The 22,217-nt window shown below is 45.0% G+C and overlaps 1 protein-coding gene across 5 annotated transcripts in view; it reads left to right on the top strand.

Annotated features, from left to right (window-relative positions):
- Positions 1-577: 577 nt before the first annotated feature.
- Positions 578-22,217, top strand: part of Liph (lipase, member H) — a 41,842-nt gene continuing 20,202 nt past the window's right edge. Inside the window, exons 1-5 of one of the 5 annotated variants that reach the window (XM_017316982.1) lie at positions 578-915; positions 11,968-12,335; positions 14,792-14,900; positions 19,902-20,003; positions 22,089-22,178. In XM_017316982.1, the coding sequence (XP_017172471.1) occupies positions 867-915; positions 11,968-12,335; positions 14,792-14,900; positions 19,902-20,003; positions 22,089-22,178 (718 nt within the window). In that variant the 5' untranslated portion in view covers positions 578-866. Of the gene's footprint in view, positions 916-11,967; positions 12,395-14,791; positions 14,901-19,901; positions 20,004-22,088; positions 22,179-22,217 lie in introns of all 5 variants that reach the window. The other 4 variants (NM_001289582.1, NM_001083894.1, NM_001289581.1 and 1 more) reach the window with 4 other exon arrangements.

The raw sequence follows: 22,217 nt of genomic DNA, 5'->3' as shown, positions 1-22,217 counted from the left end.
ATCTAGGCTAGGTACACTCTTTACTGCCAAAGTACCCTCACCCACAATAACCTCACAGAGCAGAAGGATTGGTTACTTCTAGTGTAGGCCTTAGAAAGGTTGGAAAGATGTAGATGTGTTCTTCCCCTTTAAGACGACAACTGGATGGGTGAGATTGCACAGCGGGTAAAGGTGCTTGTCCCCAGGCCTGACCCCAAGACTATGCAACGGAAGGACAGGGACTGCAACCCACACTCACCTGCCACACTCAGTAAATAAAATGCAAAAATAAAAACTCAGTTATGAGGGAGACCAGGACTCTGGATGAGAAGTAAGCAAGCTAAGTACAACTCTGAAGCATAGAGAGATTCGTAAATTAGGCTGTATAGCTGAACTCAATGAAATGTTTTTAATAAAAGTCTAAAGACAGCTCTGTGGAGACCTTGGAGTTAACATGAACGTGGCTTTGTATACATAGTGGCGATAGGAGAATACTGACCCGGATTTGTCATCCGGGATTCATTCATAAAGGAAAAGGATTCCAAATGAGGTTGATTTCAACACACCAAGCCAAACAGCTAGGAAACCGCCCACGAAGAAGGAAACCTTTTACTCGGCATCCTTCAAATGCAAATGACACATTAACATATGCACCAATTGTGCAAGCAGAAAGTCCCAGACCTTTTATTGCAAAGAGGAGGAGCCAAAGATCCTGACAGGACTAACAGGGCCACAGAGCCTCCCTCGGGGACTTCCTGTTGTCACGGACTCACTCGCTTCGAGAAAGCCAGACTTCAGGGTGGGACGCGGGAACGCGGGAACGCCAGGCTCTGTGCGGAGTGCGACACGTCCTCGTGTTTGGGGCACATGATCTCTTGAGGTTCCCTATGCTGAGGCTATGTTTTTTCATCAGTTTCATGTGCTTGGTGAAATCAGGTAGGTCATTTAGCCAATGTCTTTAAGAAGTATTAGTGGACGTCAAAGTTCTATGTGAGCATATTTGAGGCCAGGAGCTATGGGTAAAATGAGCTTCCTTATGGTGATTTTTTTTTTTCCCTCTCAACCATAGATCAAACCCTTATCTCTTGAGTTAACTTGAAAAGGCTAAGGGTAGTATTAATTTTTTCTTAGTTAAATTGTGTCTTCTGACCTACATAAAATTAAATAACTTATTTTTTGAAACTGTAAAAATTTATTTTGTGATGTTTACGTAGAGAAGTCTCTCTCTCTCTCTCTCTCTCTCTCTCTCTCTCTCTTTCTCTCTCTCCCTCTTTTTTTGTTTTTTCGAGACAGGGTTTCTCTGTGTAGCCTTGGCTGTCCTGGAACTCACTCTGTAGACCAGGCTGGCCTCGAACTCATTTTCTCTTTTTTTGTTTTATATTTTTTTGCAATGGTAAATTTGTATACTTTCGTGTATTTATTTAGGTGTATTTAAACCACTGTTACAAAAATAATAATTTCATATAAATAAATTCCTTATAATAGTATGTGATATATTTATATCTTAAAAATTATTAATTGCCAGGCCATGGATGTAGTTCAGTCATAGAATATATGCCTAGTATGTATAACATTCTGGGTTCAATTTCTAATACAAGGAAAGATAATAAAATCAAAATGAAAATATGAATCTCCGTGTTGAGATAGCAAACCTGAAGGGAAATGTACTTCTCAGTCCTTCCTGGAACCCACTTCCGTCTCACACAAAGCTTGTGACTGTGAATTCTGACATAAGTTGTATTTGTTTAAGACAGGGTTTCTCTGTGTAGCCCTGGCTGCCCAGAACTTACAGTGTAAACCAGGCCAGTCTTGAACTCACTGGGGTAAAGGTGTTCACCACTACACCCAGCCTTGAAATAACTGTTTAAAGGGCAGGGGGCAGATATCAGACCTGCAGACCACTCATGCTCCACAGCTTCTAAAAATGGCACACGCTGTTTGCTCTACGGAAGTAACCTTAGGTGGAGGCAGCGCAGATGGTGCTAGGTCCTTTTAAACCTATGGCCTTAACACACTACTGAGTTATGTTCCCAACTGCAAGAATAACGCAAACAAACAAACAAACAAACAAACTGGAAACCTTAAATGCAGACTAGATATGGTAGAAATGTCTCTACTCCAGGACTGGGTAAGGTTTCAGATATCAAACTGTTTTCCATTACATTTGTTAACTTATTTCATATGTTTGGGCACACAAGCCACAGGGCACATGTGGAGGTCAGAGTGCAGCATGTAGGAGCTGGTTTTCTACTCCCACTGTGTGGTACTGGCTCCAACTCAGGCTGTCGGGCTGTCAGTTGCCTTGACCCACCGAGCCGTCTTGCTGGTTCCAGTATTAAACTGGTTGTTAAAGAAAGTGATCTTTGGTGCTGAGAAGATGGCTTAGGGGAAAAAGCGCTTGCCGGACAAGTATGAACCCACATAAATGCCTAAGGGGTATGAAGTCCCACACAGGAACTCTGCGGGCAGGGACAGAGGATCCCTAAGCCAGTGGACCAGTGGAATCAGAGAGCTCTAGGCTCCAATGAGAGACCCTGCCTCAGTTCATAAGCTGGGAGGTGATTGAAGAAGACACCTGCCAAACGCTGAGAGCCTCTGCATACATAAGCACAGTCGTACGTGTACACACACACACACACACACACACACACATATGTGAACATGCGTACACACAAACACACACACCACACACACATAGGAGTGCCAGGACGAGGGAAAGGAAAATAACTGTTCAAATAATTCTGAGGCCTTTTCAGAAATGCTCCAACATGTTTTAGAATTAATTCAAAAGGGGCTAGGGAGATGGCGAGTGGGTAAAAGAGATGGCAAGTGGGTAAAAGCGCCAATTGTATAAGCTTGGTGAACTGAGTTGGATCCTCCAAACCTCCGGAGAGGTGAAGGGAAACACTAGCTCCTCACGTATGAGCTGTGACATGCAAGGGCATGTGTGCACTCACACACAATGCTAAAGAAAATGTAAAAAATTTAAAAATAAAATAATGCAAAGGATAAGACGGTAGAAGTCAATTTTGTAAACTGATGTAAGTATGCTAATAGGTGAAGCTTAGACTCTAACTAGAAAATGTATAATAATTATATTAGGATTTACTTCCAGCCCACCTTGAATGCACTGTTTCAAGTCTTTGTATAATCCTATGGGTAAATAGTATTTTCCCAGCCCATCATTGAATCAACAGTTGCTAACTTTTTTTAAAAAGATTTATTTATTATATATAAGTACACTGTTGCTGTCTTTCAGACACCCCAGAAGAGAGTGTCAGATTTCATTACGGATGGTTGTGAGCCACCATGTGGTTGCTGGGATTTGAACTCAGGACCTCTGGAAGAGCAGTCAGTGCTCTCAACCACTGAGTCATCTTTCCAGCCCCCAGTTGCTAACTTTTTGACATCTGTGTGCCAAGGCTCTGGAAACCTCATAGGCATCACTTATAATTCTTAGAGCAATCCTGACAGTCTGGGCCTTAGGGTAAAGTGGGTGAGAATAACGTTCCCCAGAAAAACATCCGCTGGGCGGTGGTGTCGCACACCTTTAATCCCAGCACTTGGGAGGTAGAGGCAGGAGGATTTCTGAGTTCAAGGCCAACCTGGTCTACAAAGTGAGTTCCAGGACAGCCAGGGCTACCCATCCAAGGAGCAGAGGGACCAAAACTCAGATATCAAGATAAGTGATTTTTTAAAATTTTCTTTGAGATTTCATTTTAAGTGTTTTCCTGAATGTAGTATGTGTACCATGTGCATGCAGTGTTCATAGAGATCAGAAGAGGGCTTCTGATCTGAGACTGGATTAATGGTTACTTGTGAGCCACCATGTGGGTGCTGGGAGTCAAACCCAAGTCCTCAGGAAGAGTGGACAGTGACTTTAACCACTGAGCCATTCACCCACTGAGCCCTCTACCCTTCCAATAAGCAATATTTAAAAGTGTTGCAGGGGGCTGGTGAGATGGCTCAGTGGGTAAGAGCACCCGACTGCTCTTCCGAAGGTCCAGAGTTCAAATCCCAGCAACCACATGGTGGCTCACAACCATCTGTAACAAGATCTGATGCCTTCTTCTGGTGTGTCTGAAGACAGCTACAGTGTACTTACATGTAATAAATAAATCTTAAAAAAAAAAAAAAGTGTTGCAGGTAAATGCACAGTGAAGAAAACACCAACATTTTTCTTAAAAAAAGGGTACTTTTTTTTTTTTTTTCTATCACCTATACTGTGTGGTGAAAGCCATTTATCAGCAACCTGTTCCCTGGTGGCCCAGGCTGGCTCCACTTCCTTGTGTAGCAGTTTATGAGGGTTGGTGATGCTGTATAAACAGACTGAGTCACACAGAGCTTTATTCCGAGAGCCCTTCCCCTTCTTTTTCTTTATGGTGGAGTGTTGATGAACTGTTGTCAGTTGATTCAAAATACAAAAGTTGTGTGTGTGTGTGTGTGACACTTCTACCGTCTTATCCTTTGCATTATTTTATTTTTAATTTTTTTTTTACATTTTCTTTAGCATTGTGTGTGCGCACGCACATGTGCTGAATATTGAGCATATTGAATTAATTTCCTTATTGCTGTGTCAGAATACCAGCAGAAGCAACTGAAATGAGGAGGGCTTCTTTGGCAGGAGGTGTAAGAGGATGCAGTCCATCACATGAGAAAGCAGGGTGGCTTGGGGCTCTGATAGTGATGGAGCTGATGGTGTGACTGCTACACCCTAGCAGTCAGGAAACAGGACAGGGGCTGTGTCTTAGTCAGGGTTTCTATTCCTGCACAAACATCATGACCAAGAAACAAGTTGGGGAGGAAAGGGTTTATTCAGCTTACATTTCCACATTGCTGTTCATCACTGAAAGAAGTCAGGACTGGAACTCAAGCAGGTCAGGGAGCAGGAGCTGATGCAGAGGCCATGGAGGGATGTTCTTTACTGGCTTGCTCAGCCTGCTCTCTTATAGAACCAAGACTACCAGCCCAGAGATGGTCCCACCCACAAGAGGCCTTTCCCCCTTGATCACTAATTGAGAAAATGCCTTACAGTTGGATCTCATGGAGGCATTTCCTCAACTGAAACTCCTTTCTCTGTGATAACTCCAGCTGTGTCAAGTTGACACAAAACTAGCCAGTACAGGCTGGAAACATGTGCAGCCCAGAACACTTCAGACCTGGCCCTTAGAGACACTCCCTTTAGGTAGGACCCACTTCCCAAGTATTCTACAGCCTCTTAAAACAAGTGCCAACATTTGGGGACATATGTTCAAACACATGAACCTGTGGATGACATTTCAAATTCAAATAATGACATATGTGTAGGGACACATTTTTTGGCTTCAAATTGAACCTGTCTTTGTGTAGCACTGCCTAAGATTATCATTATCATTGTCCTTTCATAAATGCAAGATTGACAGTTAAGAGAGGTTAGAGAGTTGATTGTGCCAGCTTGGGTACCTAGGAAACAGAGCTAGTTCTCAAACCTAGATCGGACACTCAAACCCTTACTTTTCCCAAAACTATACTGTGTTTTTACTTAAGAATTTCTCTTTGAGCTGAAAGTCATGATGGTATAACTCTGTCAGGAGTGCATCCATGGTCAGTATGTAAGTAGACATGGCCAAGACTTTAAAAAAGTGTCTTGGTGAGTCTTGAGTTATGGCTCAGTTAAAAGTGCTTGCCAAGCATGCAAGAAACCTGGCCTTGATCTGCAGCACTGCAGAAACTTGATGTGGTATGCACACCTGCAATGCCAGCACATACAAAGTGGAGGCAGGAAGATCAGACGGTCAAGATCACCCTTGGCTACATAGTGAGTTCAAGGCCAGCCAGAGCTACATAGCCCTGATTTTCAACTTGAATCTGTTTCTTTTAATATAAGAAAGTCTTAATAAATAATTATGCCACCTTTGAATAAAATCCAGAGTCTTCCTCAAAGGGTGCTGCATGCAGAGCCCATTTCCTTATAATTTTCCAGGTGTCAGTAAGAAATGTTATTTCAGGGTAAGCAGTCTAAAGAGGACAGGCATAATTTCTCCTGTTTCAGTGAACTATGAGAGATGAGGTTAAACTTGAAAAACCAGTTTAATATACCTGTTGTCCTTTGAGTAACCTTGACTTCGTAAGAAATCACTTAAATAGTCCAAAAATTGTCTGCCTTTGGGAAGTATAAAATAGTTCATAACTTTAAATACACCAGCATAAAATAAAATATGGAAATTATGTGGGAAGCCATTGCCCACATTTATTTCTCACAATGTCTAGTGTTTGTATGTTCTCTAAAGTGCCGAGAATTTTGACACCAACAAAAAGCTCCAGTGCTAGGAACACATTTGATACAAGCACACAAACCTGACCTCAGTAGCTTAAGCTACTTTGTAACATGGTCCACACCCATCAGTAGCTTAAACTACTTTGTAACATGGTCCACACCCATCAGTAGCTTAAGCTACTTTGTAACATGGTCAAGACCCATTGTTGTCTTTTACAGATGTTTAGTTCTGGGAATCAAAGATGGAGCCCAGTGGTAGAGTGCTTGCCTGATATGCAAAGGGGCCTGAGCTGGGCCTTTTAAAAGTCAAAACTAATAAATGGGCTGGAGAGATGGCTCAGTGGTTAAAGAGCACTTGTTGTTCTTCCAGAGGTGTGAGATTTGGTTCCCATCACCCACATGGCAGCTCATTTTTATTTGTAACTCCAGTTCCAGGGAATCTGACACCCTCTTTGGGCCTCTATGAGTACTAAACCTGCACATGATACCCTCATAAAATGTTTTGCAAATAGGAAAAAAATTAATAAACAGTAAGTTTAGTTTTGAACTAGGCATGGTGTTACACTCCTCTAACTCCAGGACTAGAGGAGGCTGAGGCAGAAGTATCCTGAGTTTGAAGCCAGCCTGGATTGTATAATGCTACCTTGTCTCAAAAATCCAAACCAAGGGAACTAGTGAGATGGCTCAGTGGTTAAAAGCACTTGCTGCCAAGCCTGGTAACCAGAGTTCCACCATAGTGGGAGGAGAGAGCCAACTAATGTGCCTTCTTACCTCCACACAATGATACACATGTCCTGTGTGCCTCATTGGTGTAATTAAAAAATAATCAAACCAAACCAACCAACCAAACGAAGAAACCACAAACCCAAGAGCTCTATTGACAGGAGTACAGTTGATGGATCCAGGGAAGGAGGGAAGAGTGGGCAGGAAGACCTCCCAGCATGCTTTGGGGCTGGGCCCCGAGAGAGGAAGGGTTAGAAAGACTGGGTAGAGCAAACATCAGTCCCAACACAGTTCAGGGACTATTTCAGACAGATTGATGGTGAACCCCTAAGACCAAGTGACTTGTGAGTGGACAGCCTCCATGGGATAGAGGTGTGTCTTACTCACTGTTCTATTGCTGTGAAGACACCCCATGGCAAGGCAAGTCTTATAAAAGAAAGCATTGAAATGGGAGCTTGCTTACAGTTTCAGAGCTTAGTTCATTATCATGGCAAGAAGCATACAGGCAGTGTTGGAGCAATAGCTCAGAGCTTTATATCCTGATCCACAGGCAGCAGGCACAGAAAGGGGGGAAGGAGGGAGAGAAGGAGGGAGAGAGAGAGAGAAAGAGAGAGAGAGATTGGACCTGGCATGCATGAACTTTTGAAACCTTAAAACCCACCTCCAGTGACACATTTCCTCCAACAAGGTCACACTTCCTAAACCTTCCCAAATAGTTCACCAATTGGGGACTAAGCATGCAAATAGCCAGTTGGGACCATTTTCATTCTAATTCCACAGGATATGCTATTTCAGTGTAAATGAATTCCAAAATAATCCAGAAACGACAGGTATAATTTCTTCTGTTTCAGATAAGCTATGATAGATGGGGTTAAAGGGCAGGCAGCCTGCCAGGTGGCATGGTGACGTCCACTGAGCTTTCTACAGATTCCCCACCCCCACCCCCCTGTAGCAAGTTCTCATTATAGCCTTCAGCTCACTAGCTTCCTGTCCTCAAGGACCCAGGGGGAATATGTGGCTTCTAACCCATAGGTCTACAGTTCAGGGCTCCTAAGGTTAACAGACCTAGTAGTTAGGTAAAGAAACATCTGACTTCCCCAGGATGAGCTCATTCAGGGTTAATTCCAGCCACATTCCTCTCTTGCACACATCCGCAGCACGTGAAAAACAACACTACTTTCCAGGCCATCCGTGTAGGTCACACAGACTGGAACAAAAGGTAGCTTTAGCTGGGAGGTGGTGGTACACGCCTTTAATCCCAGCACTTGGGAGGCAGAGGCAGGCAGATTTCTGAGTTCAAGGCCAGCCTGGTCTACAGAGCGAGTTTCAGGACAGCCAGGACTACACAGAAAAACCCTGTGTTGAAAACAAACAAACAAACAAACAAACAAAACAAACAAAAACAAACAACAGCAAAAAAACCCAACAACAACCCTCCTTAGTTTTACAGATGGATAAGACCCAGAGAGCTTGGGACCCCATTCCACACCTCTGGGACTATCAGATGACAAATTAGATCATGAGCTATTGCTCTGGGATGGGTTTTCTAAGCTGACTGACACATTTTCAGGAAGAAGAAGTGAAGGGTGACATGGAAGTGTTGACCTACTACAGGACCATGCCTGACTATACCAGCATCGATGCAGGGCCCAGAACATTGTGTATGACTTTACTATTATTGTGATTCATGCCATGACCAAAAGTACCCAGATGTCTCTAGATAGTTAGGTTCTTAAGTTTCCATTGAGAGAAGTCAGAATAGGTGTGTCCCAAGGTTCCCTGCCTTTGGGGGACCTGTCGGAAGTTAATGTCCTTCCCCTTCTGTTCCATCCCTGTCCCCTTAACTTCTCCCTAGCATTAACATCACCCTAGGGGATGCTCCCCAGCTTGGTGTTGGGGCTGCGCTTCACTTTCTACAGAGCTGTTCTCCCTAAGTGAAGCCAAGTGTGGGATGGTGGCATACAGAGTGGCTTTCAAATATTTCTATTTAAAATAATGCAATTCTTGGGCTGGTGACATGGCTCAGTGGGTAAGAGCACTCGACTGCTCTTCCGAAGGTCCTAAGTTCAAATCCCAGCAACCACATGGTGGCTCACAACCATCCGTAACGAGATCTGACTCCCTCCTCTGGTGTGTCTGAAGACAGCTACAGTGCACTTACATATAATAAATAAATAGATCTTTTTTAAAATATTGCAATTCTTGATCGTTATGTTGTGTCTGGAAACTAGAATTGTCACCCGTATTTGCCATTTTTGCCTTTTCTCTCTCGGTGGCTGGAGTTGGATGCAGGGCCCTGTGCATGTGTGTTCCATCTCTGAGGAGCTCCCTAAAGCCTCTGTAATATTGCAAAGGTCCAAAGGTCCAAAACCAAGGGCCTCAAAACTCTTCATTTAACTCTTGCATCTTAACATACATCCACATATATTTTCCTTTTCTTTAAATTTGATTTTATATTTTTGTTGTATTCCTCAGTGTATGTGTGTTCACCATATGCATGCAGTAGCCAATAGAGGTGAGGAGAGGGTTTCAAATCTCCTGGAGCTAGTCACAGGTGGTTAATATAACACATGTGGGTGCTGGGAACTGAGCCTGTGTCCTCTGTAACAGTCTGTGAGTGCTTTTAACCACGGAGCCATCTCTCTAGCCTCCACATTTTTTTTTTAAATGTGCATGAATGTTGCTGTGTGTATATATGTATGTGTACTGTGTGTGGGTCTCCTGCCTATGGCAGAACCTTTAGAACTGGAGTTCCAGGCAGTTGTGAGCTGCCACTTGGGTGCCCTTAACCACCAAGCCGTCACTCCAGCTCTCACTTCTATCATCTTGCAACTTGAGCTTTTGTTTGTCTCCAACTCTCCTCCATTGCCCTTTGAACCGAAGCCTTGAGCAAGCATCTGCCTCCTTTTGCTCCTTATTCCTGTCTTCCCTTCCCTCCCCCTGCTCCTCCCCCTCCTCTCCTCTCCCCTTCCCATTCATTTCTTCCTCGTTCTTCTTTTTTTTCTACAAGGGATTGAACTCAGGGTCATTCACACTAGCCATGCTTTACCACTAAGCTGCATCTCCTGCCAGTTTGCTTTCCTTGCTTTTGCTGCTGATGCGGTGGCCTCCTCCTTCTCCTCTTCTTCCTCCTCTTCGTCCTTTTTTTTTTTTTTTGGTGTTTTTGTTTATTTATTTATTATATATAAGTACACTGTAGCTGTCCTCAGATACTCCAGATTTTTTGTTACGGATGGTTGTGAGCCACCATGTGGTTGCTGGGATTTGAACTCAGGACCTTCAGAAGAGCAGTCGGTGCTCTTAACCACTGAGCCATCTCGCCAGGCCCCCCCCCTTTTTTTTTTGAGACAGGGTTTTACTATGCAGCCCAGGCTGACCTTGAACTCACAGAGATCCACCTGCCTCTGCTTCCTGAATGCTGGGGTTAAAGGCATGTGCCATCACAATCCACCCAATTTTGCTTTTTGAGGTCAGATTGACAGCCCATCTCCTCCTCTGTCTATTACTGGTGGGTCTCTGCCTTGTCCTTTCCTTTTAAGTTTACTTGGAAATAACTGAAAAAGCTACAAGACTAGGAGAGCACACAGAGCAGAAGCAAACCTCTGTGCAGATTTACCCATTGGTTCCTTGGCCTTGAGCCTGTGCTCAACCAGTGCACCCACTCTGCAGCCCTAGACTGATTTATTCTTAACATTTTTGGCACACAGATTTCATCGTCAGTTAGCTGTTTATATTTTCTGAATCATTTGTTTGGCCCTTTACCTTTAAATGTTTAGTTATATTTAGTTAGATTTTCTAAGAATTGGTATTTTCCCTTTTATGACTCTCTTAGTCATTGTTCTGTTGCTGTGAAGAGACACCAGGACAGCAACTCCTATACAGGAAAGTGTTCAATTGGGGCTGGCTTACAGTTTCAGAGGTTTGTCCATTATCATCATGACGCGGAGCATGAGGGCAGGCATAGCAGGCATGGTGTTGGAGAAGTTGAGAGCTACATCCTGATCTGTAGGCAGAGAGATTGGGGGAGAAGTGTGTGTGTGTGTGTGTGTGTGGGGGGGAGGATCAGGCCAAGTGTGGGCCTTTGAAACAAGAAGACCTTCTTTCTACATTTGTGCTGTCCCTTCCGTGAGTCCTCCTTTCTTCCAAGACTGTTCTGCAGGGTGAAGGCTCGAAAGGAGAGCTTGAGGAGCCTAGAAGAAAAGGGGCTCAGCACCAGCTGATATGGTCTGCGTTTTCAGATGCTCAGGGCAGGGCAGACCACCCTCTGACCATCCTCCCAGGAGAGGGCTCTACACAGAGACCATGGAGACTCCTTTGCCGACTCTCTGGCTGTGTTCTGTCTCTCCAAGGATACACAGCCTAGAAATTACCATTCAAGGAGAATGGGGTCTCACAGGGTAGACACACCCATACCCAGTACCCAGAATAGATCCCTGAAAGATGATTTCAGTGTGCTGTAAGTGAGGCACTCACAGATTCTGAGGGAGCGGGCTAATGAGGATGTACTTAAGGCTGGGAGGGTTGTAGAAGCTCCATTGAGCTAACTTCTGCTTTTGAGCTTGAAGGAGTCTGGGGAAAGATGTCCAGACAAACCAGGAATCACTACTTAGAAATACTGGATTGGGCTGGTGAGATGGCTCAGCGGTTAAGAGCAAAATCCCAGCAACCATATGGTGGCTCACAACCATCCATAACAAGATCTGACGCCCTCTTCTGGAGTGACTTAAGACAGCTACAGTGTACTCACATATGTTAAAATAAAATAAATAAATCTTCTTTAAAAAAAAAATACTGGATTAAGTATGACTTTTTCACCATCACTGAACTAGCTCCAGGCTCTGGGGAGGCGCTGTGGGGGAGGCGCTGTGGGGAGGCGCTGTGGGGGAGGCGCTGTGGGGAGGCGCTGTGGGGAGGCGGTGTAAAGAGGACTGTAAGAGCATCAAGGAGGGGATCACAGCACTGTCTTGCTTAGGAGGCACTGCATGATGCCGTCTAATTCTCATTTCCAGACACGGATGAAACATGCCCGTCCTTCACCAGACTGAGCTTCCACAGCGCGGTGGTTGGTACAGGACTCTCCGTGAGACTGATGCTCTACACACAGAGAGACCAGACCTGTGCACAGATCATCAACTCCACAGCTCTGGGGAGCTTAAATGTGACCAAGAAAACCACTTTTATAATCCACGGTTTCCGGCCAACAGGCTCCCCTCCGGTTTGGATAGAGGAGCTGGTACAGAGTTTGATCAGTGTACAAGAGATGAATGTAGTGGTTGTTGATTGGAATCGAGGAGCGACAACTGTGATATACCCCCATGCGTCTAGCAAGACCAGACAAGTAGCTTCTATTTTGAAGGAATTTATTGACCAGATGTTGGTAAGAAAGACTTGTCTGAGATGACCTTGGTGGCTGGTTTGGAAGCTTAAAACCAAGAGGTATCACTTGGTTGGATGGGAGTGGGGAGGGGGTGGGGGGTGGCTACTTTTTAACATTTTGTAACCTTGTGCGAATCCGAATAAACCCAGGGAAGAGGGTGTGGCCCTGCAGGTTGTCCATCCCCACAGCAAAGGGGTATGGAGCAATGTTCTCGTTTTAAATGTTTTAGATCTTAAGTCCTGCATAATCTTCTGTAGCTAGTGACAAAAAGCCTTGTGAAAGGAGCATCATTTTGTTACTACCATGAGGGTGGGTGTCTTTGAGTAGGAGGGGCTCTGCTTAGAGTTGTTAGCTTAAACGCCTGGACCTCCTTCAACGTCTGTAGCTTGTTCAGCTAAAAGACCAAGCTATTAATGTCCAGATTATTGCCAACCACAGTGAAACGGGACAGTCAATGTTTTTAGAAAGCCTCCCAAGGCAGGACCTTAGCTTTTATTTAGAGACTGTTCTCAAGAGCTGTGCCCCACCGACTTTAACATAACAAAGATGTGACATGAGCCAGGGTGTGGTGGCACAAGTTTTTAATCACAGGGCTCAGGAGGCAGAAGCAGGCAGAAGCAGGCAGATCTCTGAGTTCAATACCAGTCTGGTCTACAGAGTGAAAGAACCTAGTGGGGAAACCCACACTCAATTCCCGAATTCTCGATTCAGCGCGCACCCAAGAATCACGAACAGATGACCATCTTGATGTAAAAGCATGAGGTAGTTTAATGACGGAGCTCCGGGCCAACATGTATCTCCCGCAGGAGACAGAGGTGTCGACCACATGGTGGAGCCAAAATGGCGGAGCTCCGGTTCGAAACGTATCTCACACAGGAGACAGTGGTTTCGACCCCGAGGCTTGGAAGCTAGGGACTTTTATAGAAAAGGGGTGGGGCTGGGGGAGGAATTGGCGCGGTTTTACATGATTGGTCCATTTAAACATCAACAGACTGTCAGAAGGGCGGGAGATAGGGAGGCACTAGGCCAGTCAGGACATGTAACGACAGGCCTGCCCAGGCATGTCCTGGCCTGTTCTGCTATGTTCTTAGCCCCAGGTTTCAAAGCTCACAAACAACTCTTTGGGCTATTTGACATAAATTACATGAATAACATGTCTCAAGTTTTATTTCCTTTCAAGAGCAAGTTCTAGAATAGCCAGGTCTACAACGAGAGGCTGTGTCTTAACCAAACCAAACCAATATCACATGAAGTAAGAGCAATTTCAAAGAGATCCCCATGTGGTGACCACTGTAGCTGGTGGTGACATGAGTTTTTTTGTGAGCTCCCCAGCAAGCAGGCTGACATTTGGTGGCTCAGAGAGAGCTGCCTGCAGCCTGTGGTCAGTGAGGTCTACCTTCCCTCACCTTTTCTTCCCTGGGACAGTGACTCCATTAGGAGCTCATCAAAGTGTTTTACCATCTCTTCCCCTATCTGGAAGCCGTAAACATGTCTCTGTTTGGCTTCCAGCAGGAAGTGTCAGGAGTGGAGACACTAAAAGACACAAATTTGGGGCTAGCAGGTTGGTTTGAATCCTGCTCTGTACCCTCCCCACTGGGTCAGATGACCTCAACTCTGGGCTTCAATGTCCTTATTTGTATATTAAAGGAGTTGTATTGACATTGCCGGAGGCTGCAACTTCCCCTCATTTTCTTCCATGGTGGGATTGATCCTAAGGCTTATAATATAGGAGGCAAGCTACCTCTCCAGCCCTCTTTCGACATTCAAATGAGACAGTAGGGGCTTAGGAGTTGACTCAGTTGATAAACACTTGGTGTACAAGCAAAAAGACCTGATTTCAACCCCCAGAACCTAATGAAAACTCTGGGCACAGCAGTAAACAGTGCATTCCTGTAATCCCTGACCCAGGAAAGCAGAGACAGTGGACTCCCTAGCGCTTGTTGGCTAGTCTAACCAAATCAGCTAACTCCAGGCTTGGTGAGAGACCCTGCCTCAAAAAAAATGAGGTGGAGAGGAATTGAGGGAGACATCTAACTTAAAAAGAAAGGTTTCTTTCTTCTTTTTTTAATGTATACGAGTATTTTGCCTGCATGTATATGTGTGCACCACGCATGTGTTGGTGCCTACAAAAGTTAGAAGGTGTCATTGGAGCCCCTGGAACTGAATTACATACAGTTGTGAGCTGCTAAGTGGTTGTGGAGAATCGGACCTGGCTCCTCTGCAAGAGCAACAAGTGTTCCTAGCCACTGAGCTATCCCTCCAGCCTGACACCTGACTCTTTGACCTCTGACCTCTACTAATAAATGTATAGATGTGCATGCATATCCACCCACACACAAGATAGCCCAAGTGAGAACAGATATAAAGCACTTGGGAAAATCCCTCCAAGTAAGCAGGAAATCTCAGCAAGTGTGGTCAATTTCTTGAACTCTTACAATTTATTAATGAACTTCTAGGTCAAAGGAGCTTCTCTGGACAACATTTACATGATTGGAGTAAGTCTAGGAGCCCACATAGCTGGATTTGTTGGCGAGTCGTATGAGGGGAAGCTGGGGAGAGTCACAGGTAAGGTTCCTGTCGGATATCAGGGGTCTCTCCTGGGCAGGTGCTCTCTGGAGAGCGCCACCACACAGGCAATATTGACCTCAGCCCACGTAGAACATTTTGCAAACTGTGTATGTCACAGAAAAGCTTGGTGGTGACCTTATTTTTCTTATGGTAACCCCCTTCCAATATCTCATGGGGATCTATCTGTGCCCAGAGCGCAACTCACCAGGCATGACTGTAAACTCATGGACGGAAAAGGAGACGGGAAATTCGTGGCTAAATATCAGCTTTCTAGCAAACATGATTGAAAAGACCGGATTTGAACGAGGCCAAACCCTAAAGAACAAAGACTCGTTCTGGATCTCTTGTCTAGAGCTGAGGAATTTTCCACAGCTCTTCCCAGGCCTGAGGGTGGGCTCCAGCTTTCAGGAGGTTATCATTCACCTTTCCCGGGATTCGTCTTCATGCACAGGCTTTTAAGTTTAGGGAGACTGTAAGACAGAAGTGTGTAGGAGGGGAGGAAATGTAAACGACTCCGAACCCATATGGGGGGGTGTGGTAACCTCTCACCCCAAATCCCTTTCCCTGCACCCAACTTGCTGGCATGGCTTCCCCGGGTTTGTCTTGGATTCTTTTTTCTTACTTTTCCCCAAAGCCAAGGCTACCTTAATTATCTAATTTCTCTACCTTTCTAGGAAACCAAAGTAGTTTTAAAAGTTCAGAATGTATTATTATCACTATATATTTTAAAAGCAGTGTCTATACGAGAGAGAGAGAGAGAGAGAGAGAGAGAGAGAGACAGACAGACAGACAGACAGACAGACACTCTCACTTAGAAGGACAGAGGCTTGGGTTTGCCCCACCCTGGAAATCCCTTTCTGATAGAGGGAACGGTATCTTTCTCATGCTGTGTGTATAAGTGACTGCTTATACAATTGCTGGTTTCTATGCTGATTTCCTTGGTAGTAACTAATGATGTCATTGCCAATTGGAGGTCACTGATCACAGAGCTAGGAAGAAATGGACCAGATGTACCCTTAAACCAAGAGTTTCATTCTACCCAAATGCTACGTTCTCCCCTGTGCCCTCCTGACCACGTGAACTGCAGCGTTCCTAGACTCTAATTACAGAAATTTCCCAAACCAGGCTTTCTGCTACTCTATCCCATGTGACCTACCCCCAGACCTGGACTCAACTTCCTGACCACAAATCAATTGTCTACCTCCGTGGATGCCCCCAGTTCTCTCCTCACCATCTCCGAGTCTCAAATTTAGTCCCAGCTGCGTTGGGAGAATTCTGAGTCTCAGTGTTCTTGCTTGGGTGTGCTCACTGGGTCACGGGGTGGAATGTGATCTGTCACATTCACTATTCTTTCTTTTTTTTCTTCCTTCTGAACCTTCCTTTTCAAAAGCCAATGCTTATTTTGCACCTACAGCCCATCTCAGTTCACACCGGCTTCATTTCAAGTGTCCAGTGGCTACAGGGACCTAACAGTTACTGTATTGTTTGTGATTGGACACAAGTCATTGTTATTTCCTGAGACCAGGGTAGGTCAGCTCAGCACCTGTTTGACCTTCACCCTGCTGTCTCTTTGTCAGTTTCCTCTCTTCTGCTTCTCTTCTCCAGGTATAGCTTTTGGTTTGACTTTTCATTAGCTTCCTCCCTCCCTCCCTCCCTCCCTCCCTCCCTCCCTCCCTCCCTCATTCCCTCCCTCCCTCCTTCCCTCCCTCCCTCCTTCCCTTCCTCCTTTCCTCCCTCCATTCCTTCATATGTTTGGTGCTGGGATGAATCCATAATCTTATGGATGCCAGGCCCAGACTCTGCCATGAGTTGCTTCCAAGATAAGGAGCCTAAATTTTCAACCGGAAGATGCAGGTAGTCTGACCATAGATAGCCCTTTGAGAAACAATGCAGTAGCTGTTAGGTCCCTGTAGCCACTGGACACTTGAAGCCAGTGCAGACTGAGATAGGCTGTTAGGTGCAACATAAGCACTGGCTTTTGAAGACGAAGGTTCAGAAAGAGGAAAAAAGAAAGAGAATCAAATCTCACATTTATTAGTGAATGTATTGGCACAACAATTTTTAGATATGCTGGTTAAACAAGATGAATTATTTTGTTTGTTTGTTTTGTTGTGTTGAAGCAGGGTTTTACTCTGTAGCCCAGGCTGACCTAGAAACTCACTAAACTCAGACTGGCCTTAAGTTTATGCCAATCCTCCTGCCTCAGACTCCTAAGTGCTGGGGCTACAAGTGTGATCTACCATACCTGGCTGGTTTTGTTTTGTTTATTTTTAATTTTTGAGTACTATTTTATCTTTTTATAATTAGACATTAAATAATTTTAATTAAAATATAGAATATTTTTATTTTTTAAATTTTTGTTCTATATGTTTTGTATGTGTATATATGTGTGGGGTGTGGCACACTAAGCATATGAAAGTTAGAGGACAATTTACAGGAGTCGGGTCTCTCCTTACACCCTGTAGGTCCTGGGATTGAACGCAGGGTGTCAGGCTTGGTGTCAGGAGCCTTTACCTACTAAGCCATCAATGATCCAGTTTTGTCTTGTTTTATCTTCTTGAGACAAGATGTAGCTCTGAAGCCCAGATTAGTTTTGAATTCACTTGTACCCTAAGCTGGCCTTGAATCTGAGATGTAGCCTCTTAAGTTCTCCCATGTCTGGTTTAAGCATATCATTTTTAAAACTAAATTATTTTTTTCTTTTTTTGGTTTCTTTGTGTAGCAGCCCTGGCTGTCCTAGAACACATTTTGTAAACCAGGCTGGCCTCAAACTCACAGAGATTCACCTTTCTCTGTTTTCCAAGTGCTGGGATTAAAGATATGCACCACCATACCTGGCTAAAATTTAAATTTTTTAATTTAATATTTTTTTCGTGGGAAACTGAACCCAGGACATCACTGCATGCAAGATAAGCACTCTGTGATCTGAGCTATATCTCCAGCCTTATATTAAAAAAAAAAAAAAAGATTTGTGTGTGTGTGTGTGTGTGTGTGTGTGTGTGCCACGTATGTGCAGGTGCCTGCCGAGGCCAGAAGACAGCAGTAGATCTTCAGGTTGTGTCCTGGCAATTAAACCCAGGTCCTCTGAAAGGACAGCATCTTGCTGAGGTATCTCTCCAGCCCCATAGTCTTCGTTCTTAAATCAATTCCCATTTGTTTTAAAAACATTTTAGGCTGGAAAATGTCTCAGCAGATAAAAGCACTTGTCATGCAAGTGTGAGGACCAGAGTTTGTCACCAGTGTGACTCAGCTGTGATCCCAGCATTGGGGTGGGAGAGAGAGAGAGAGGATTGTTAGAGCAAGCTGACACCCAGAGTCGACCTCTGGACTCCATATGCACACACATATGTGCCCATACATTTGCTAAGATGCATATGCACATCCATGCAACACACACACACACACACACACACACACACGTTAGGTGACTGCCAGAAACTTTTAACTGCAAATATGGATTCAGGTTCTGGACCACACTTTTCCCTCCATTTTATATGTGCTAGTATGTGGATATCTTCCACCACTCTCAGTGCTCTCCCTGGTCTAAATGTTTTATCTAGATCTACAGAAGGCTCTAAGCCAGAGCACCTACTATTTATATTTTTTGGCCCGAAAGTAGTTGGTGTTGTCTGATGAGAAGAGGGGGAAGGTTTCTGGGTAAATTCTTTCCAAGGCTGTGGAGTTTTTTCCTACTGTGTTGGGGCCTGTTGTATTGAGGCCACCTGTTGGTCTTGAGTGACTAGAAGTTACCTCACGCCCTCCCACACCAGTTTCAGTTGGAGAGGACAGAAGAAGAAAGCTGGGGGTGGAGGGACCAGGAAAAGAGAGATGTTTCAAGGAATCACAAGGACTCCGGGAGAGAAGAAAATAGGAAACAGAACCTCAGATGCTGTCTCTGGATTGTGCATGGAACACGGGAAGGGGAGCCGTCCTCAGAAAAGCATCCAGAGGGATTAGGGGAACAGCTGTGTGGGAGCACATGGTTTGCATGCACGAGGTCGGGGGTTTAACCTCCAGCACCTAAAGCAAGAAAAAAAAAAGAATTTAAACATATGATGATGTTCATAGGTTACTCCCAAAGAGGATACCCTTAACACACTCTTTGTACAGGGCTCTGGTAAGCGGGGACTTTGTCAGAGTTCATGTTGTGGTGTTTCACGACTGTGGAAATGAAGCCCCGTTCACCCTGACTAAGACCAAGAATCAGTTCAGGCATTATGGGATGCATTTGATTTGCCGATGATAGTGTGATATAGTGCTTTTCCAAACCTAGTCTCTCCAGAGAATCTCACAGCTTCCTGGTGAATTGAGAGACTGAGAGACCAGAGCAAATGGAGGGCTAGACTCTGGCCAGGATGGTTGAGACCCCCCTGGGCCTCAGGGGAAGTCACCTGTAGGATGGAATCTTACTGGCCAACATGACTTTGTGATCTTGTTCAAAGTTAGTAAGTGAATGAAAGCTGAGCCGAGTGGGGCTTCTGAAGTCCCTAGAATGGGGAAGATCAGAGAAGTGATGAATGCTGTTCATTAATCCTGACACACAGGAGACTGAAGCAGATGAAAATCCAATTAGAGGCTAGCCTGGGCTACATAGCTAATTCAGGCTGGTTTGAGTGATACTATGGAACTTTGTCAAGGACTGGGGATGTAGCTGGGTGTAGCTTCATGCAGAAGATAAGTTCCTGGGTTTAATTCCCAGCCCTACCGTTCTTTTCCTCTCTCTGAGGGCTTTGCCAGAGGAGCGTTTTCTAAGCTGACTCCCTGCTGCGGGGCTCTTTCCCCAACCGGGCCTCCTCCTGGAGCTGTTCTCAGGGTAACAGCCTCTGTCAGAGTAACACTGGTGGGAAAAAGCTACAGGCTGTGGACAGGAGTCCTGACTGCATGATGGGATGATGCTAGCGATTACTCACCCAAGCATGCCCTGCAGCCTCCCCGGAGGGATGCAAAGAGCAGTGACTCACGGCGTGGGACCGCCAAGCTACTCTGCTTTTCTTTTAGGTCTTGACCCTGCAGGCCCTTTATTCAACGGGAGACCTCCTGAGGAGAGATTAGACCCCAGCGACGCACTGTTCGTGGACGTCATCCACTCTGACACTGACGGTAATACTCCTGTCTTTGCGCGTTAGTGGCCCCAAGACATTCAGTCGCTGCCCCCACCTCACCCCCACACTGCCGCCGCTGCGGATCTGCTTTGTGACACTTAGTTTCCAGGGTAGTCGTCTCTTTCCTTGTTTCTCTGGGATGTGATTCAAAGCACCCCTGGCCTCCTCCTGGCTTTTGGTGGATCTCCCAGGCTCGCCTTTCGACGTGCTGGGTTCCTATCTGTCATTTGGTACATGTGGGGGTTTGGGGTGATGTTCATGGTCGGGTGTCAAGGCTGCATAGCAAGACTATGGCTGAGAAAATAAAAAGGATAAATGTCTGCTGTATCCAAATGTCTCAGGAGGAGCCAACTGGGAACTTGGGGAGGAGGGATGTGGCATCAGAGTGCTCATTTAACGGTGCTTCCTCTTTATAGAACAACTAGCTAACAAACTGAGGATCCAGGATGGAGGATGTAGCTCAATGGTAGTGTTTGTGTGGCATGCCCCAGTACCAGGAAACAAAGACCAACAAGTCAGCCTGAGGTCTGTGAGGTGGCTCAACCAGGAAGGGTGCTGGCTGCCACTGAACCTGACCACCTGAGTTTGGTCACTGGAATCCATCTGATGCAAGGAGGTTGTCCTCAGACCACCAAGTTCATGCTGGTACCTGTGTACAAAAACACACACGGACACTACACACATATTTTTAAAAATCACCTCTGACCCTGTATCATGGGCACACCTCTGTGACAAGTAGTGACTGTTTATCTCTGGGGGAAATGGCTTTTTGTGGACAGCTGCATCATTTCCGTGACATTTGAAAAATAGTTCCTTGCTTAAGAGCTGTTTTAAGGTGGACAGAATAAAACAACTTTTTTTTTTTTTTATTCTTGAGAAATGAATTTTGAAGGGAAGAATACAAGTGGCACAGTGAGGCAGATCCTCAGTTTTGTTCTGTCTAGTGATGCTGAGCCAAACCTGAAGTCTACCAGCCCCTGCCCTCCTCTAAGTTACTTCCACTAACTTCCCCATGGCTGTGTGGCAGACCTTATGAAAATGGAAGAGCGTGTAAGACACCCAGCTGACACACAGCATCTCAAAATAGGAAAACTATTATTATGATTGCTACAATATACTGCACATAACATATACATATATATGTAAACATTTACTTTTATTTTTCTGAGACTCTTGCTATGTATCCCAGCTGATTATAAGCTGTCTGTCAACCTTCTGGTCTTAGACCACAGCTGGTTCTATGGTAACCTTTTAATAGAGCATTTTCTAATTATTTGAGGGTTTATATGGCTAGAGAAAATACAGTGTTTGCATTTCTAGGTGCCCACTTTAAAAAAATATTTCCTTTTTAAATCTTACCACCCTAGATGCCACTCTGTTTGAGACAAGGTCTCTTTAGCCCAAGCTGGCTTCAAGCTCATTTGTGGCAGTCACCCTGCCTAAACCTCCTAAGTGCAGATAGTTTAGGTGTGAGCCACCACATCTGTCTTAGGTTCAAAATTTTTATTCTTTTATTTTTATGAATATGGGTGTTTTGCCTGCATGTATGTCTGTGTACCACGTGTGTGCCTGGTGGCCTGAGACTGGGGTTACAGGTGGTTGTGAGCCACCATGTGGGTGCTGGGAACCTAGCCGAGCTCTCAGCAAGAGTAGATAGTACTCTTAATCACGGAGCCATTTCTCCAGATGAGATCCAAACATTTTAAGATTTTACCAACTAAGTAAAAATTAATCATTTCATAGTTCACTGTGTGAAGATTTATCCAATGCAAGAAGAGCCTCCTGGCTTTTAGAGAGCTCTGACTAAATGTAAAGAAGAAACTGGTTGCCTTGTCAGCTCTGTAGTGGCCCCATGCCCAGAGCCACTTATCTCTGGACACAGGGGGATTCAGACTGTCACCATTTTTGTGCTCAGTCAGCCCTGGTGTACATGTGACTACAATTTTTGACAGCTTTGGGCAAGACATTTAAATAGAGTAGGGGCCATGATAACAACCACACCCCAACCCCTGCCTAACCCTGCAGGCAGGTGACATCAGGATGTGCACAGTCCCAAGCTCCAAGCGAGTGTGTTCTCTTTTAGCACTAGGCTACAAGGAAGCCCTAGGACACATAGACTTCTACCCGAATGGAGGACTAGATCAACCCGGTTGCCCCAAGACAATATTTGGAGGTAGGTGTCATCTCTTATCATTTGTAAGACAGTAGTTTG

This window comes from Mus musculus, chromosome 16 (assembly GCF_000001635.26).
Source record: "Mus musculus strain C57BL/6J chromosome 16, GRCm38.p6 C57BL/6J".
Classification (NCBI taxonomy): domain Eukaryota; kingdom Metazoa; phylum Chordata; class Mammalia; order Rodentia; family Muridae; genus Mus; species Mus musculus.
Note: the sequence above shows the minus strand (reverse complement) of the source record. Positions and strands in the feature narration are given on the sequence as shown.